Here is a 19,059-nt window from a genome sequence, read left to right as displayed (position 1 = left end):
TTTTGGTCTCCAAATTTGAGGAAGGACATTCTTGCTATTGAGGGAGTGTAGCGTAGGTTCACGAGGTTAATTCCCGGGATGGCAGGACTGTCATATGTTGAAAGATTGGAGCGACTGGCCTTGTATACACTGGAATTTAGAAGGATGAGAGGGGATCTGATTGAAACATTTAAGATTATTAAGGGATTGGACACGCTAGAGGCAGGAAACATGTTCCCGCTGTTGGGGGAGTCCAGAACCAGAGGCCACAGTTTAAGAATAAGGGGTAGGCCATTTAGAACAGAGTTGAGGAAAAACTTTTTCACCCAGAGAGTTGTGGATCTGTGGAATGCTCTGCCTCAGAAGGCAGTGGAGGCCAATTCTCTTGGAGATGTTTTCAAGAAAAAGTTAGATAGAGCTCTTAAAGATAGTGGAGTCAAGCAATGTAGGGAGAAGGCAGGAACAGGGTACTGATTGTGGGTGATCAGCCATGATCACAGTGAATGGCGGTGCTGGCTCGAAGGGTCGAATGGCCTACTCCTGCACCTACTGTCTATTGTCACCAAGAGGTAGGCAATGTAGCACGAGACTCAAGATTACAAAGTATTTACAAAAGATGCTCTTCAACAGACCAATTATGGACCATTTGACAACTGCTATACTACTGTTTTCTTCTCTTCTGCCAGCCCCTCCATGCAGGACATCATTGCCACAATCTTTATCCTCATTCACACAGGAAATAAGCAGTGTTTTATAAGATCAGTTTCTCCAGATCCCTATTCCCTATCACATTTGGATTCTCCCTCATTCTTCACACTATCTGTTATTCAAATTTTCCATTTGAATCTCCCCTAAATTTTCTTGCCAGGTAAACACTTTAATCTGCAATTAGCACCAATTCGTTGCACAAAACTGTTAAAATTTAATTGCCTCAGTCTCTGCAAAGCAGCTACAAGTGGAACCACTTTGGTTTCTTTGGTATCGAATTTCAACTCTGACCAAATTTTCTATTTCACACTCTATTTGGGAAGCCCTTTCTTCCCCCAGGAGGGATTTGGCAATTTATGCTCCAAAAAACATGAGTGAATGAATATCTCACTGAAATACAAATATGAAGTATTTTAGAAGCCTTCAGCTGCTTTAAACAGAACAATGATTCTGGGATGATTTGACAGAGAATTTTGTAATTGGGAAGGGATGGGAGAGAACTAAGAGAGAACTTGTTTCAAGTGATTGATTGGTGCAGTGCAAACGGACATAGATCATACAACATAACAGGCAGCCATATGTGACTGTGTCTGCTCTGAAAGTTCTCCAATTAGTGTAATAATTGAAAAGGAATGGACAAAGCAAACAAAAATGGTAACAGCAACAGGTGGCAACGGTTTGAATTTCAACGATGTGTGTCAGTGGCAAACATCTCAAAGATTTGTCATTATTTCTGAGCACTCAAGGAATAGTTTATAACATAAATCAGTGATACTTAGAATTATTTACCCATTTGAAAATTTAAAACCTTCTTAACTGGAAAGACAATTAAACTTCACACTTGTCAAGAGCAAATAATGTCTTTATATATTAGTTCAAAGGCAATGATAACAAGCACAAAAAAGGCAAAATGGAATTTCTGCTCTAACCTTGCCAATGACAATAAGAATTACGGTGAACTAACTAGGTAATATGATATGCCTCTGGAAAGCAACCAGTTAGCATGACACAACACCATACCCTCTTTCAATAAAAGCAGAAAATGCTGGAAACACACAATAAATCGGGAATCATCAACAGAAAGCAATAGTTAATGTTACCAGTTGAAGATCCATTTTCAGAACTGAGAAAGAAAGGAAGCCATCACTTTAAGTTTCACATAAAGTGTGGGTGACAAGGTTGGATAGGATAAAGAGGGTATGTCTGATAGGGACACATCAATTCTGCAGATACCGGAAATCTTGAGCAACATCACAAAATGCTGGAAGATCTCAGCAGGTCAAGCAGCATCTACGAAGAGAAATGAACAGTCAATATTGCAGGGCGATAATCTTCATTGTAAGTACTGGTGAAAGGTCCTGGGCTGAAACACCAACTGTTCATATCCCTCCATAGATGCTGCCTGACCTGCTGAGTTCCTCCAGCATTTTGTATGTGGGGTTGTTATGTAGATAGCGTGGATAAAATGTAGAGGTTATTTGATTGTTAGGTTAATGGGGGCTGTGAGATGGTGGTAATACAAACAAAGGTGAAAATGCTGCAAAATGCAGGGTTTTTGGACATACCCCGCAAGTTAGACTCTGTTAATGGAGGGAGAAAAACTGAGACTATACCACATGTGGTTGACTAACAGCAAAAATATCCAGTTTTGATAGAGCCAGATAAGGCACATTATTTGACTAAGTGGAACTACACCTTAAGGACTGCAGTAGTTCAAGAAGGCAATTTACCTTCTTGAAATAAAGGTAAGGTCAGTGGAAGTTCAGGGTTGTTCCCGTGGGCTGAATACAGATGGTCCACGAAGCAATCTACATTCAGTTTCTCCAATGTAGAGAAGGCACATTGTGAATTCCAAATATAGTACACTGGATCAGAAGAAATACAAGTCAATTGCTATTTCACCTCGAAAGATTGTTTACTTCCCTGGATGGTGGGGAAAGATGAGGTGATAGGTGTTACATCTTCTCCAATCACATGGACAAGCTCCATAAGAGACATAGTTGGTGGGGCAGAAGAGTGGACCAGGATGACCCAAATGGGATGGTCCCTACCAAATGCTGAAAGGGGAGAGGAGGAGAATGTTTCTGATAGTGGAATGATTTGGAATTGGCGGGTATTACAAGGAATTATCTCTTAAGTGTACGGAAGGATGATCAGGGAAATTCTCTTGGCTCTGTCCAAGAGGTAGTGTTGAGAGCAGAGGTGCAGGAAATAAATGAGATGTGATCAAGAGCTCCATCAACTATTGTAGAAGGAAAGAAGGAAGACACTTCAGAGTTGAAGCTCAACATATTGCAACACTTTACATTATTTGTATTATCACCTTTTTAACTGCCGCATAAACATAATATCTGGAGGATCTCTACAACTTCTACCCAAAGCACCCTGGCCTTATCCTGTCACAGCTACTCCCTTTGCGCTATCCCTTCTCTCACTCATTCACCTTCTCTACAACTTTAAACTACTGTAACATGATTTTCATTCTTTCCCAGTTCTGGTGAAGGGTCTTTGATCGGAAACATGAACTGTTTCCCTTTTTGCATACATTTCCTGACTTGCTGAGTGTTTCCAATTCTTATTTCAGTTTTCTAGCAAAAGCTATGTTTTAATGTTTTAGTCCTCTTTTATTTTGAGAATGGGTATGGCTGGCTGCTACGCAGAACATATTTAAAATTTCTGTTTGGATAAAGTCCTTATTTATATATTACCAGACATAAATGCCAGAGGAACTCAGCAAGTCAGGCACATCCATGGAGAGAAATAAACATTTTGTGTGTGTTACTCTGGATTTCAGGTATCTGCAGCATCTATTGTGTTTATACATTACCATGTTAAGTTTGAGACCTTTATCACATATATATATATATATAAAAACTTATTTCTATCAGCACATGCTATGTTTAAAAACGATGTTCCTACCTGAGGCAGGTGAAGCTGAAGACCTTCACTAAGAATAGGTTGCCGTGATGGAGTTGAGTCCAGTTGCATATTAAACAAAGTCTGAAGAGTTGCTTGAGCAGCTCGAGCCTTTGCCAACTTCTTGTTTCTCCCTGACCCTTCAAATGTCTGCCCATCTACTGTCACTGCCATGATGAAATTTTTTGCATGGCTCTCTCCACTCTCAGAAATGAACTCATATTTAAGTCCTGGGCGCAGTTCATTCAGTATCATGACTGGGTTCTTTCCGCTGGCTATGGCAAAAGGAAATGGAGCGGTCATTGCTGACTGACCTACAGTACTTCTTCCGGTACCGCAAGAAGCACCAAAAGAATTATAGTTGCCTGAGTTGAAGGAACCATCTCCATTGGACCCTAAGAGATAAGGATCATCACTTTGAGCTGGGGTTTCAAATCCATTAAAGAGAGTATCTGGGAAATCAGAATGATCTGATGTAAAATCTGTATTAACATTCAGCATTCGACCCATAGCCAGGTGGGCCTCAGAGGCATTTGGAAACTGGACGAAGGACCTCAAGGCTTTCTCAGCTACATGCAACTTGGCTTTTTTCTTGGTGGGCCCAGATCCTTCAAAGTTTTGTCCATTGACCTCAACAGCCATGATAAACACAGGAGCATGGACTGGGCCAGACTGTGATAGTAACTTGTACTGGAGACCTGGTTTAATTTCATTTAATTGCATAAGCGCATTCTTTGGCAAAATGGGACCTGGAGTTTTCTTCCTCTTCTTAGCACGGAACTTTGGATGTGCGTGTCCATTACTGCCTTCTTCCAGTGGTCGTTTTCTGTTAATGGAGGAATTGCTGCCATTTGAAAGCTGCGCCTCACCAGGAGTTTGACTGCTTTCCTTAAGAGAGACGTTCTCCAGATTACGGTTCTCTTTTACATCAGTGCTGCTTGAACCTGCAGTGCCCAGAAAGAGCAACTTACAACACCTTCGTTGTAGGATCTTGTAAATGTAAAATTTAAAGATTCCTCATCTTTCTTTGTAACAGAATGAGTGATGTGTCTAAGATTCATCTTGGAATGGGAGAGCTTAGATTTATGCCAATAACAAATATAAGAAAAAGGATTTAACAATAAAAAGAATACAGACAACCTAAAGGAGCCCAAAATGGTAATGAATTCCCCCCAAAAATTAGAAGATTATTATTTGGAGGAAGTGGGGTGGGGTGCTTGGAAAGAGGAGGGATATTAATGTTCAATATTATGAAACAGGGCCCCAAATCTATTATTCTGTACAGATCACAAGGTAAAATATTAAACTACTGCATGACAATAAGCAATTAACATCTACTTAATTTTTCATGTAAGTGACATACTTGTAATACTAAATAAACTTGAACATTATAGTTGCTTTTTATTTAGTTATATGTACTAAATTATAAAATTGAAGATAGAACTCTTGCCTTTTGACTTCATTCCATTTCTTCCAAGATGCCACCTAATATTTTCAAGTACAAAGGACTGGGAGGTCTCCTGTTTCCTTGACAAGTCACTCCATGAATGATTGCTAGAACCTCAATGCAAATACAGTGGACCAATTAATTAGGCCATCAGTTATCTGGGCAGCCGCTTATTTGGGACAACTCTCAAAGAACGGAAAATAATAGAGAAAATTTCCAGGTTTCCTTTGTTTATTTGGAACACTCTGCTGTTTAATTGGAACAAGAGACTGTTGCCAAACAGTTTCTAACTCACGTCAGTCGCGTGCACTTGTGTGGCTGTTAGACACTACACCGTACTTAGAACAAATAGTTTTTAAATAGTGTCAGTTGTGTGTTTTTTTTGTTCAAAAAGCAGTGATTTTCGTCACTGATAGTTGGCGGGAAATAAGCAGTAAGACAATTCCGAACTGCTTTGCTCACAGTGGTTTCAAGCACTCAAGCTTGCAGATGCCAGAAGTGGCTGGGAATGAAAATGAAACAACTTCACTATTTCAACAACTTAGGATCTATGAAGAATTTGAGGGCATCGACAATCATCTTGAATGTTACAATGAAAACGAAGAATTGGAGGTTGCAATCATCGAAAGCATTGTATGATGGCACTCCATAATCTACAATAGGTGTCTGTACTGCCTTTGTTCATTTACAGACAATCAAAACAATGCGCAAGGCAGCAAAATTCCTCCATCAATAACTATCAGGGACTAATACATTTCTGTTCCGCAGTTAAATTAAATACATAATCTGGTACTCAGTTCATCGGTAATTTGTCTTTTTAACTATTTCTATGAAACTTCAGCTAATTAGGGCAGCCGACTAATTAGGCCAAAATGTTCTGATCCTGGTGTCCCAATTAACTGGAATCCACTGTACTTTGTATTGATTCACTGCCTTCTTTTCTTCACCTTCTTACATGAAAGTGCATAATCAAACAGGGAATGATCAAGCTATGTTCCAGAACACCAATAGCCAATGACATCAGTGTCCTGAAAAGACTTTCTTCAGACTTTTTTAAAAAGAAATAGTTATGTAACTATAGATATGTTTTTTTAAAATTAGCCCTAAAGTAGGAATTATGGACAATTCTTTACAGAATAAACACAATTTACTTCAGCTCCCTATTTTTTCAGATAAAGATCTTTATCCCTGCAGTATATTTCATTGTCACCACAATAAACTGAAGAGTTATAACTATTGATGTCTTATTTTATTTATATCTTAATCTTTGTGTTTCTTCAATTAGAACAACATGATGTGTGCAAGATATCATAGATAAAAAACAGGAAATCATACCAATCAGTGCATCTTTGGATTAAACTCTGGTTCGTTATCCATGAGGTACATTACACAACTACAAGAATTGCTCAATATCACACACACTGTATGTTTTGTATGATTTACAATCAGGTATCAGGTAGTACTTATTGTCTAAGCATGCCCATACATCTGACATGAAGAGTGATGTGGGACAAATTGATAAGACTAAAGGGTTTCCTCATACACATCTCCTCATTCCATTCACAAAGCTGATAGAATATCAGTCAAATTTTCATTTATAACATCCTTCAGCAAAAGGTCCATAGGTTACTCCTTTGGAGCTCAGAAAAATATCTGTAATGCCAGAGTGGGAATTCTTAATACCAGACAAAGGAAGACAAGAAGGGCGAAAACAGATGGACAAGCATTACGGAGAAAACACTGAATTATATTCAGTTACAAAGGCAATTTGGCCACCAAGACAACATGACTCCAATTTTCCTGTATTTACATGCACACCTTGACATATCTGATTGTTGCCGATGATAATGTGGTCACGATTATACTGGGTTGTTAAAAAGATACTGTCAATACAAAAGAGAGAGGATGTAACAATAATGAATTTTGCCTTAGTTTTGCAAAAGTATTAATTGTGCCAATATTAGAAACCATACATTTTATATATTGATAATTGTATTTGGGTACATGATACAAATGCAGATATAAAACATCTGCAGCAAGAATAAAGAAGTAATTTGCATGCATACTTGTATCTGAAGTAAGAATAGGCATCAACTCATCATGCAGAGATTCTTACCTACTGATCAGTTAAATAGGCGATAAAAAGCTAATTTTCAAGACCATGTGTTAAACATCAAAGTTTAAGTAAACAATAGGATTTAATACAGGTCAACCTTCACTAATCCGACTACCTGTAATCCGGTTCCTTCGATAATCTGGCACTGATTATGATTGATGTGATCCTTCTATAATTCGGCATTTTCACTAATCTGGCACTCCTCAGGTCCCAATGGTGCAGGATTAGTGAAGGTTAGCTATTGCTTAATGTGGTCCTTCTGTAATTTGGCATTTTCACCAATCCGGCACTCCTCAGGTCCCAATGGTGCTGGATTAGTGAAGTTCGACCTGTACTTGTGATTACTCACAACTACTAAAATCGTAATACCAAAGCTGCAGAATTAGAATGAGACTGGCAATTCACATTAAATTGTGCACTGTTTAATAATAGCAAATGAATAAAATTTACTTCAGAAAGCATGTTCACGTAAGTAGATAGTAACAAGTAAGAATAATGTTGAAAAAAAATTTAAATCTGCATTCAAACTTGGTATGCAATGAATGCATCTTCAAATGCAACTTACTTTCAACAGGAGAGAAAATATACCGTAACCCACATGTGATCATACAGGTCAACTTGCAAGTTTGATATTTTCTAGAACTGTTGGCCCCTACGTTTACTGCAGTTCCAAGTATCAAAGATTGAACTAAAAGAGTATGACAGCTTGAACACAAAAAATACTAAATGAACCTTTGGGAGAAAACCGAAGTATAGGTTGAGAAAAATGAGAAGATTACATATACAATTCATGAAATTTAAAAATGCATTAATGAGTTTTCACTACAAAACATATCTTATGGTGAATTTTCCTGTGCCTTTTCCCACCTTCAGTTCTGTTACAGGACTGTTCCTTGTTAGGCCGCCATCCAAACCAACAAATATATAACAATACAACGATGACCAAGGCTACAATATAATTACCACAATGCAATTTCCTGTACTCTGTGATCTTTGGATGCCACAGAAATAATTTATTTGTATTTTTTTTTGATATACAGCACAGAACAGGCCCTTCCGGCCCAACAAGCCGCACTGCCCAGTGGGTCTAGTCTAATCACAGGACACAACCCATGCATTCTCGGGAAGGATGTACAAACTTCTTGCAGGGGATGCCAGAATTGAACTCTGATGCCATGAGCTGTAATAGTCTTGCATTAACCACTACACTACCGTGGCACCCAATTTACTTAGAAAATGTCTTTTGGCTCTTAGCAGAGAATTAAACTTATTTACTCTGGTAAAACTGTTTTACTTCAAATCATTGCATTTTGTTTAACACAATTTTTAAAATTATTTGATTAAATAGCTATAGATTTCAAGTACAACCCTACTGATTGGAAGAAACCACAGTATTCGTGCATTCATGCTTACTGAAGGTCAGATGCGTGAAAGCTACAGAGAGAAATTGCTACTGCAAGAAAGCCTCACAAATATTAATACCCACTTTAGCAATGCGTTAAAAGAAATAGCATCTTGACATGGAAGAATAGCTTTGATCAAATTAATAACCCTCTCTAAAAGAAACAAAACAAGTTTAAAAATGTAACTCAATAGATATATTACGAGCATTTGTTTTAAAAATGTGCTGCAGGCAAGTTATTACACCAAATCACAAATGCAAATGGGTCACCACATTTAGTCAAATATATTCTAAGCAATGTAGCAAGTTATTCTGCAAACACCAAACAATGGTGCAGTTTGTTTAGCTTCTATGATGCTCTCAATGGTTTACTATTCAGTGCACTTTGATGTTATTTGTCCAAATTGTTAAGAACATAAATAATTTAAAACATGCTTTTTTGTTGGTCCTACTCACTTCATGCTATAGTGCAATGCTGAGCTAGGAATGGCTCATGAGTGGAAACGTGTTTAATAAATACACTTGGAGCTAAATTCACAAAATAAAGGGGAGTTTAAAAAAAGTTGATAGACAAGTAGAATACGTAGCTAAGTATACATCATAAGTTTGTCCTGCTCTCCGACCCAATGATATCTAGAGATGGTGTCTTGAACATCAGCAGAATCAATTAGTTCATAAAGGGCTGGAAAATGGGAACATTATTTTTTCAGCTTTAGCCACATTAGGTAACCCACTATAAAGGAACCCACATAAAAACACACTTAAATGTTGACATAAAACAGGTGAGAAACTCATAACAGCTGAGAACTGAATAAGGAAGAAATGACAGTTCTGGTTACACTTAACTAAATGATGATTTGGAGAATGTGAAACAGAGAGAAAACAAATACATCAATAAACTGTCGGATAGATACATGGACAGGAAGGGAATGGAGGGTTATGGACCGAGTGCAGGTCGGTGGGACTAGGTGAGAGTAGGAGTTCGGCACGGACTAGAAGGGCCGAGATGGCCTGTTTCCGTGCTGTAATTGTTATATGGTTATATGGTTAAATTATTGACCCAGAACTTCTGTTCCCATGTCAGCCCGGATGGCAGGACGATGTTCCCTTGAAGAAATGTGTGGGCCCAAGACAGCAGTGGCATTTTCTACTCTCCTGCCCCAGTCCACTTCTCTTGGAGTCCAACAAGGTAGCACAAACTTCTGCAGACTTTCCAATTCTAAGCAGAAAATCTCTGTACAGAGTTCATGCCTGGTCAATTGTATTGGCAACACAGAAATCTCCATTTAAATGAGGCAACAGCAGATGGAAAATTTTTTTTTAAATCCCTTAAACTTTTTCAGTGATTATCGATGTTTATTTATAGTTTTAAATATTGCACAAATATTATTATTTTTGTTTAATGTATGTTTACTGTTGTCAAACATGTTCATAAACATTCAGTGGTCCCAATGACAATTTTGCAACCACTAAGCCCAAATACAGGCTCCACTGTCAGAGACATTCTTTGAATGCGGATGGCTGACGCAGATCCTATGTCACATTTCGCCAAATTCCTAGCTCGTGACTATGCCTGCAGCCGTAATGGAACATACAACCTAGTTCAAAATTTGGTGGACAATGATAACTGACTCTCTAAATTTTCACAATTTCCAAGGATATGCCAGAACAACTTTAGCCAATTTTAAACAGAAAATTTCCAAGCTAAAAAAAATTCCACCCAAGAGTCAAGCACGCTCAGACAAGAATCAAATTCACATATAACTACACTAGACTGCCAAATGTTACTTGAGAAACTGGATAAGGGCAACCTGTGGAGTGGCTGATACTTCACCTGGCTGCTATCAATTCTAGGTTGGTATGTTCTAGTTGATGGGACAGGACAAAATTCACCTGCATTGCAAGTTACAGGCTTTTGATAATAATGACATACATTTCCATCTAATTTCCAATGAGGGCTTAAGCCAAATTAACTGTCAACTACTACATATTAAGAATAGAGTACACATTTTAACAAAAAGAGATCTTTTTACACATTCAAGTAGGTTGCATATGGCATGAAGATACTTAGGAAGAGGATTGTATTGACCAAAATAAAAAGATCAGAAAAATAGGAGATGTGGAGGTTGCTAAAATCTGCAAAGGAAATTAAAAGAACAGGAAAAGATTAGCAATACCAACATCTTTGAAAAAGCATCCTTTTATGCCATTGAACTGTGGGTAAGGAAAGTCATAATACTCAGAGCTGAACAAATGGGTGTTATGACATTCACCAATTGATTAAGCATCACAAATACAGAGTCTACTATCTCAACAGTATGCTATGAATAGAGGCAGGTTGGGTAAGGGCAAGCTCTTTCTGAAATATACTACTTAATCTTTTAGCTAAATATTCAATTGGTTATTTACTGGAAAGACTGCGAAAAAAAGCCAAATACATTGATGACAACATTTGATTTTCTTGTTGATCTGCAACAAAACACCCAATTTTGCCATTTACCCTGATATTTTAAGCAATCTACACTCAGTGGCCATTTTATTAGATACATCTGCTCATTATTTTACTTATTTTATTTAGCAATACAGTGTAGAGTAGGGCTCTCTGGCCATTGAAGGCACATCACTCCAGCAATCCCATAACCCCAATTAACCCTAACCTAATCACGGGACAACTTACAATGACCAATTAACCTACTTGGTATGTCCTTGGATTGAGAGGGGAAAGCAGAGCACCTAGGGGAAACCCACACATTCCACAGGGAAGATGTACAGAGACTCCTTGCAGAACTGCGCCAAAATTGAACTCTGAACTCTGGAACACCGTGAGCTGTGATACAGCGCCCATTGCAAATATCTAATCAGCCAATCAGTGTAGCAGCAACTCAATGTTTAAAAGCATGCAGACATAGTCAAGAGGTTCAGTTGTTATTCAGACCGAACATCAGAATGGGGAAGAAATGTGATCTCAGTGACTTTGACTATGGAATGATCATTGGTGCCAAACAGGATATTTTGGGTACCACAGAAGCTAATGATACAACGGTTTCTAGAGTTTACAGAGAATGGTGTGAAAAACAAAAAAAAATGAATGGCAGTTCTGTGGGCAAAAACGTCTTGGTAATGAGAGAGGAGAATGGCCAGACAAGTTCAAACTGACAGGAAGGCAACAGTAACTCAATTAACCACACATTACAACAATTGTGTGCAGACGACTATCTCTGAATGCACAACATGTCAAACCTTGAAATAGGTGGGCTATAGCAATAGAGACTTCACCAGATTCCATTCCTGTACATAATAAAGTAGCCACTGAGTGTATATTGAATATAATCATAAGATTACCGCAGAAAATCTAAAGAGTGTTGCTAGTTCAATTTCACTAGTAAATTGTAGCTTTAATTTAGAAATTTATTTTCTATTATATTTAAAGAGGTGGAACAATAGAAGCAGAAATGCGCTGTCACATTTATACCAAAAAATTTTTATGAGTTAATGTTAAGGTTTAACTGTAAATATGAGATTAAAAATTAGCCACACTTGAATATACTGGGGCTCCTGGGTTACAAGTCACCTGACTTACAGAAATGTGAAAATTCTCCTACATATTTTTAAAGCATTTTTCAAGCTGGTAATAATGATGTTTCATGATATTCATAAATGATTGAATACATATATTCTATTCATTTTAATATGGGTAGTGCTCAGGCGATCATTGAATGAAATGAAATAATTATAGCAAGTGCATTCAGCGCAATATGAGTTACTATATAAAAACAGACATTCGGTTATAAGTCTTATAACCGAATTTAAAGTTTTTTTTAGGGGCTTAATGTTAAATTTAAAAATGGCACTGGTTTATCTTTTTAAGAGATAACATTATTTTGGTTCTTTCTTGTTTAAAAGAAGATTAAATATAAATATGGGATAGCTTGTAGATGCTGGAATGTAAACACTTTCCTTTGTTGAGACTTTATTGTCCCTCTTACAAGGTCAATCAGTTTTTTTAAAATTAGGGGGAGGGAGAGAGAATCTTTAAAAAATTTTTCTCTGTACAGACAGAATGGTCCCTGGCTTCGTATTCTATCATAGGGTGCCTGCCTTTTTTCAGGCTTTGGGGGGAGGAGGGTGGGGTTAGAGTTAGGAACTTTTTTCCCATTGGGTGGTTCCGGAGCATCTGTGTTTTCTATGTGGTTGTATTCTTCATCGCCGCCATTTTTGATCATCCCGTATTGGGATGTGCTCTGCGCATGTGTAAAGTAGAATAAAATTATAGTATGGTATTTAAACAGATTAATGTAATAAGTTGGAATGTAAGTGGTTGGAATCATTCTATCAAACGTAGAAAGACTTTTAAAGTCATTAAGCGATTGCAACCTGATATAATTTTTGCTCAAGAGACACATATCAGGGCGGGAGATCAAAATAGATTTTTTGCATGGTGGAGGGGTATGCAGTTTCACTCCATCTCTCAGAGTAAAACTAAGGGCATGTCCATCTTTATTAAATCCAATATATTTACTCAAGAGGATAGTGAGTCAGATTTTAATGGTAGATTTTTAATTGTTAAAGGAGTGATCTGTAACAGAAAAGTTGTTTTGGTCAATTTGTACTGCCGTAACTTAGATGATCCTTTTTTTTTTTAAAAAAGGTATTTGCTTTACTGCCTGATTTAAATGAATATATGTTGATAATGGGTGGGAATTGTAACTGTTATTTAAATCCTTTGATTGACATGAGCTCAACCAATCAGTGACTTCCAAATTGTTCTGCATCATTCATTAATTCCTTTTTGACCGATTTTGGATTGATTGATTTATGGCGGTATCTGCACCCTGATAACACAGAATATTCTTTCTTTTAACGTTTATAAAAAATCAATCCTAGTGTTAAAAATTGTGAATATGACGCTATTGCTATATCTGTTCATGCTCCTCTGAGTCTGTCTTTTGAATTCGATGATGTCATTCTCCCCGTCCACCATGGCGCATATCTCAGACATTATTGCAAAACTCTGTCAGTTTCATTGAAATCCAGATAAAAATTTTTTTTTCTTTTTAATGATATAGGGGGTACGTCCAAATTAATTATATGGGATACATTTAAAGCATTTTTACATGGTCAGATCATTTCTTATTCAGCTAAGCATAAAAAACAGACTGAAGTAGAATTAGATAAGATTTCAAAACAAGTTAAAGACTTAGATAATATTTATGCAATTTCCCCTAATACTGATTTATTCAAACAAAGGGTGGAACTTCAATCACAATATAACCTATTATTAACTCATCCTATTGAAGGCTATTTACTTAAGTTAAAGAGCCAATTTTATATGTTTGGAGATAAAAATAATAAACTCAATTAAAAACAGCTACAGCCAAAAGGCAAATTTTGAAAATTTGTAGGGAAGATGGTACCCTAGCTTGGGAATATGAAGAAATTAACAAGATTTTTCAAGATTTTTATACTGAACTTCATAAACCTCAATGTCCAGTAGATTCTTCTAAAATGAATGCTTTCTTACGAAAGATTGCTTTTCCTAAAATTTCTGTTAAGGATCAAAAAAACTCTTGATGCCCAAATTACTGAAGCCGAAATTCATAAAGCTATTTTTTCAATGCAGTCTGGTAAGGCCGCTGGACTTGATGGCTATCCTGTAAAATTTTATAAAAAATTTGGAAAATTGCCTTCTCCGTATACGTTGGAAATGTTTAAGGATTCTTTTGTGAAAGGTGATTTACCCTCTACTTTTTATGAGGCTTCTATTTCTTTAATTCTTAAAAAGGATACAGATCCTAGTGACTATTTCATTATTGAATGTCGATGCTAAGATTCTGTCAAAGATACTGGCCAATAGGTTGGAGAATATTTTGGGTAAGATTATTTTTAAAGATCAAACAGGCTTTATAAAGGGTCGTTATTCTTTTTCAAATGTTCGGAAACTATTTAACATTATATATTCGTCCTCTTTTAACTCCACAATGCGTCGTCTCTTTGGATGCTGAAAAAGCATTTGATCGAGTCGAATGGAAATATTTATTTAATGTTTTAGAGAAATTTGGCTTTGGTGTTAATTTTAACAATTGGATTAGAATGATATATAAAGCTCCTATTGCTACTGTTATTACTAATAACTGTTAGTCTCCTTTTTTCCAGCTTTCACGGGGGACAAGACAAGGTTGTCCATTAAGTCCTTTGTTATTTAATTTAATATTAGAACCCCCTTCGTGAAGCTAACAATATTTATGGGATTTTTGTGAATGAGACCATTCATAAGATTTCTCTTTATGCTGACGATTTATTGGTTTATATATCTAATCCTGAGGAATCTATTCCTGCCTTGCTAAAATTATTCAATGAACTTGGAGATTTTTCAAGATATAAAATAAATTTTAGTAAAAGTGAATTGTTTCCTTTAAATGAATCTGTTTCTATATATGATAATACTCCTTTCAAAATCACAGATTCTTTTAGATATTTAGGTGTTATAATCGCTAAAAAATATAAGGATCTTTATAAAGCCAATTTTGTTCCTTTGGTAGACTCTATGAAGAATTTATTTAGTAATTGGAGTCCACTTACATTTTCACTTGTCGGTCGCATCCATATAATCAAAATGATGATTTTACCAAAATTTTTATATTTATTTCAGAATATCCGTTTTTTTGACTAAGAAGTTTTTTGATCGGATTGATTTTATTATTTTATCTTTTATTTGGTATAATAAAGGAACAAGAATTAGTAAATGTCACTTACAAAAGTTGAAAAAGGATGGAGGTCTCGCTTTGCCTAATTTAAGAATGTATTACTGGACTGCTAATGTGTGATACAGTCCCTTTGGTTATATTGGGTTGATAAGAACGATCGGCCAGTTTGGGTAGACTTGGAATTGAAAGCTGTGAAACAGTTTTATTTAACCTCGTCATTGAGAGCTGCTTTACCTATACAATTAGCTGAAGTTGCTAATTTAAACTTATACCCTGTGATTAAGAATTCTTTACAAACTTGGCTCCAGTTCCGCAATTTTTTTAATCTTAAAAAATATAAACATTGTAGCTTAATTTATCGAAATTACTTTTTTAAGCCTTCTTGGAGTGATCCAATTTTTTTACTTTGGAAAAATAAAGGTATTAATTCTTTTTTGGATACCTTCAAGTTAGACATTTCTTACAAAAATATTTAAGTAATTTTCCTTACATAATGGATGCTGACCTGTTAGATACTATTATGAGTATGAACCCTTCGATGAAGGGCTCTATTGTAAGAATTTATAATTTACTACTACAATGGAATAAGCGTCCTTTATTTAAGATTAAACAAGATTGGGAAAAGGAACAATTTGACTTTTATGACGGAGGATTGGACGCCGATTCTGAAGCTGGTTAACTCTTCTTCGATCTGTGCTAGTCATTCACTGATTCAATTTAAAATTGTACATCATTACCATTTTACGAAGGAGAGACTGTCTAAAATATTCCTTAATGTTGATAGTTATTGTGATAGATGTAAAACTGAGATAGCTACACTGACACACGTTTTGGTCTTGTTCTATAGTGGAATAGTTCTGGAAGTCAGTTTTTTCGACAACTTCTAAAGCACTTAAAATTAATTTCCAACCTAACAAATTAACTGTGCTTTTTGGAATAATTCCTCAAAATTTCCGTGGTATCTCTGTGTCTGACCAACATGTTATTGCATTTGTTACATTGATAGCTAGGAGGGCCATTTTGTTGAAGTGGAAGGATATATCAGCTCCCACTTTGTCACAATGGTTCTCTCAAGTGATGCTATGTCTTAGTTCAGAGAAAATTAGAAGTTGAACCTTTGAACCTATGTTTGATTTTGAGAAAAGATGGGGTTCATTTGCTTGTTATTATCATTTGAGTTAATTGATAGATTTTCTCCATGATCTAATTGTAAATTTTTGGCACATTTTTTTTTCTTGCTGGCTGTTTGATGTTTATCTTTAGAAGCTTTTTGTATGACGCATGGCTCCAGGGTTGAACATCTAGTGGTTTTTTTTCCCTACTTTTTCTTGCTTAGTAGGGGCTTTTTTTTAATCACCATAATTTTTTCAATCTTTAAAATAATGTTTTTTTTCTTGAAACATTGTAAGTGTTGCCTACTTTGATGTATGCATGTTAATTTTGGATAATAATAATAAAAAAATTTGAAAAGAAAAGAAAAAGACATTTCTGATTCTTGGAGAAATCAGCTTATGAACAATTCCCAGGAACAGATTTACATTTATATACATTATGTATGCATTCTAACTAGCTTCATTTTTCTTAACCTATTTAGATTTAGTAGTTCACTTTGATAATGAAATGGAGCAACTTCCAGGACAATTTAGAATTTCAATGCAGAAATTCCTCAGTTATTATTTTGGAGGACCTGTCCCAGGCCCAGCACGTAAGTGCAATTACGAAGAAAGCACTGCAGCGCCTCTACTTTCTTAGGAGTTCATTGAGGTTTGGCATGACATCTAAAACTTTGACAAATTTCTATAGGTGCATGATGGAGAGTGTATTGACTGGCTGCATCATAGCCTGGTATGGGAACACCAATACCCTTGAATGGAAAATCCTACAAAAATATTCGGCCCAGTCCATCACAGGTAAAGCCCTCACCAGCATTGAACACATCTACACAAAGCGCTGTCGCAGGAAAGGAACATTCATCCCTCAGGACTCACACCACCAGGTTCAGGAACAGTTATTACCTCTCAACCATCAGGCTGGCTCTTGAACCAAAGGAGATAACTTCACTCGCTCCATCATTGAAATGTTACCACAACCTATAGACTCACTTTCAAGGACTCTTTTATCTAATGTTATTGATATTTATTGCTTATTTAATATTATTATTATTTCTTTCTTTTTATATTTTCACAGTTTGTTTTTGCATACAGGTTGAATGCACAAGTTGGTGTGGTCTTTCATTGATTCTCTTATGAGTATTATTCAATTATAGATTTATTGAGTATGCCCACAAGAAAAAGAATCTCAGGGTTGTATATGGTGACACAAATGTACTTTGATAATAAATTTACTTGGAACAGCAGTTTATTTTAAAGTTTTGCAACAGATACATATATTTTCCTCCTTCTGGAGGACCAGAAGAGTACTAAATTTGAATTGCCACAACCAGCGACAACCTTCAATTAGCCTGAATTGTCCAGAGAAATAAATGCCAGCAATTCCATGTGGAACTAATAGCAATTCCCAGATAAACATCAGGGATGCCCACATAAACATGGACATCCCAAAATGATGGGAAATGCTTATTGGTGGTTTGCTGACAATGCTCTACCAATGGACTCCTCATGACTTCTGCAGGACAAAGCTAATTAATCACAACTGTTCAGCAACTCTGTGCATTTCAGCAGAGAGGACTACTTCTAAGTTCTAGAGTTAAGTATTAAGCAGTTAATATTTGCTGGATTAATTGATCTTACTAAACTTTTGAAAAGTTTAAACATTTTAACATCTTTAAATGTTTTTGCTACTTTATAGTTTCAGTATTTTTAATAGACACTGAGACCATTCACAAGCTTGTGGCATGATTTAACATAGTTTTTCTCTGCGTTCCCATTGGTAGTGTCTTGCTGCATCATGTCACTTATATCTCAAATGTGGAGACACCACTCAGCCTCACTAAGATAGCTTTGTTAAGGAGATGCCTCTAAAAATCCTCTGAAGGTGAGTGTGGCACTGAGTGGGTAAATGAATAGGAAATGTGGGTGTCCTGCCATTCCCTGCAAATTCTCAAGCAAATTTACGTAGGCTTAGAACATTACCTTTCAACACCTTCAGTTCATGGGCACACTAACCACTGAAATTACACCCCGCCATTTCAATTCATTGTCCATTCGCTTGGATTTCTTCTGTTTCATTTCAACCATGCAGCCTTTTGCTACTTTCCAGTTCTCGCCTATCTCCACTCGTCCCTCCCACACACTCTAATGGACCTACCTTTTGTTCATGTTGGCATTTTCTCCTCTTGATTATCATGCACACTTCACCCGTTAATAAAACAGATACTTCCTTCAAAAACACACCCCAAAATTTACTACAGCTATTCTGCTGTTAAAAATCTTCCAACCACTGCTTGGATTCTTTTTTTACTTTCTTGAATGAACCTATTAATCTTCTTATCTTCAATTCAACTAAGAATTATACCTTGCAATCTCCAACCTTAGTAAATTATTAGATCTGGATACTTTAACTAACAGAAATTTCATTTTCGATAAAGGCTCTTCTCTTCCCACAGATGTGGATTGAACAGTTGAATATTTCAAAAAACAATAAAAATGTTTTTATATTGAACATTTGGTATTTCCCACTATTCTAATCTTTCTTGGATACTATATCCTATTATCAATTAACATTGAAGTAAATGCCTGATCTTTGAGAATTTAGACACAAAGTTCACACCAGTGTTCAATCCAACAGCTAGGAGAGATGCTGAGGGATAAGAGACTGATTCACTGCA

At 36.3% G+C, this 19,059-nt stretch overlaps 1 protein-coding gene across 8 annotated transcripts in view; it reads right to left on the bottom strand.

Moving 5' to 3' along the window:
- LOC140199383 (double-stranded RNA-specific editase 1-like) overlaps positions 1-19,059 on the bottom strand; it is a 340,274-nt gene that overhangs the window by 99,885 nt on the left and 221,330 nt on the right. For 6 of the 8 annotated variants that reach the window (XM_072261374.1, XM_072261375.1, XM_072261376.1 and 3 more), the window contains one exon: positions 3,607-4,547. In XM_072261374.1, coding sequence (XP_072117475.1) covers positions 3,607-4,547 — 941 coding nt within the window. Of the gene's footprint in view, positions 1-3,606; positions 4,548-6,868; positions 6,934-19,059 lie in introns of all 8 variants that reach the window. The other 2 variants (XM_072261381.1, XM_072261382.1) reach the window with 2 other exon arrangements.

The sequence above is a fragment of the Mobula birostris genome, chromosome 6 (genome assembly GCF_030028105.1).
Source record: "Mobula birostris isolate sMobBir1 chromosome 6, sMobBir1.hap1, whole genome shotgun sequence".
NCBI lineage: Eukaryota > Metazoa > Chordata > Chondrichthyes > Myliobatiformes > Myliobatidae > Mobula > Mobula birostris.
Note: the sequence above shows the minus strand (reverse complement) of the source record. Positions and strands in the feature narration are given on the sequence as shown.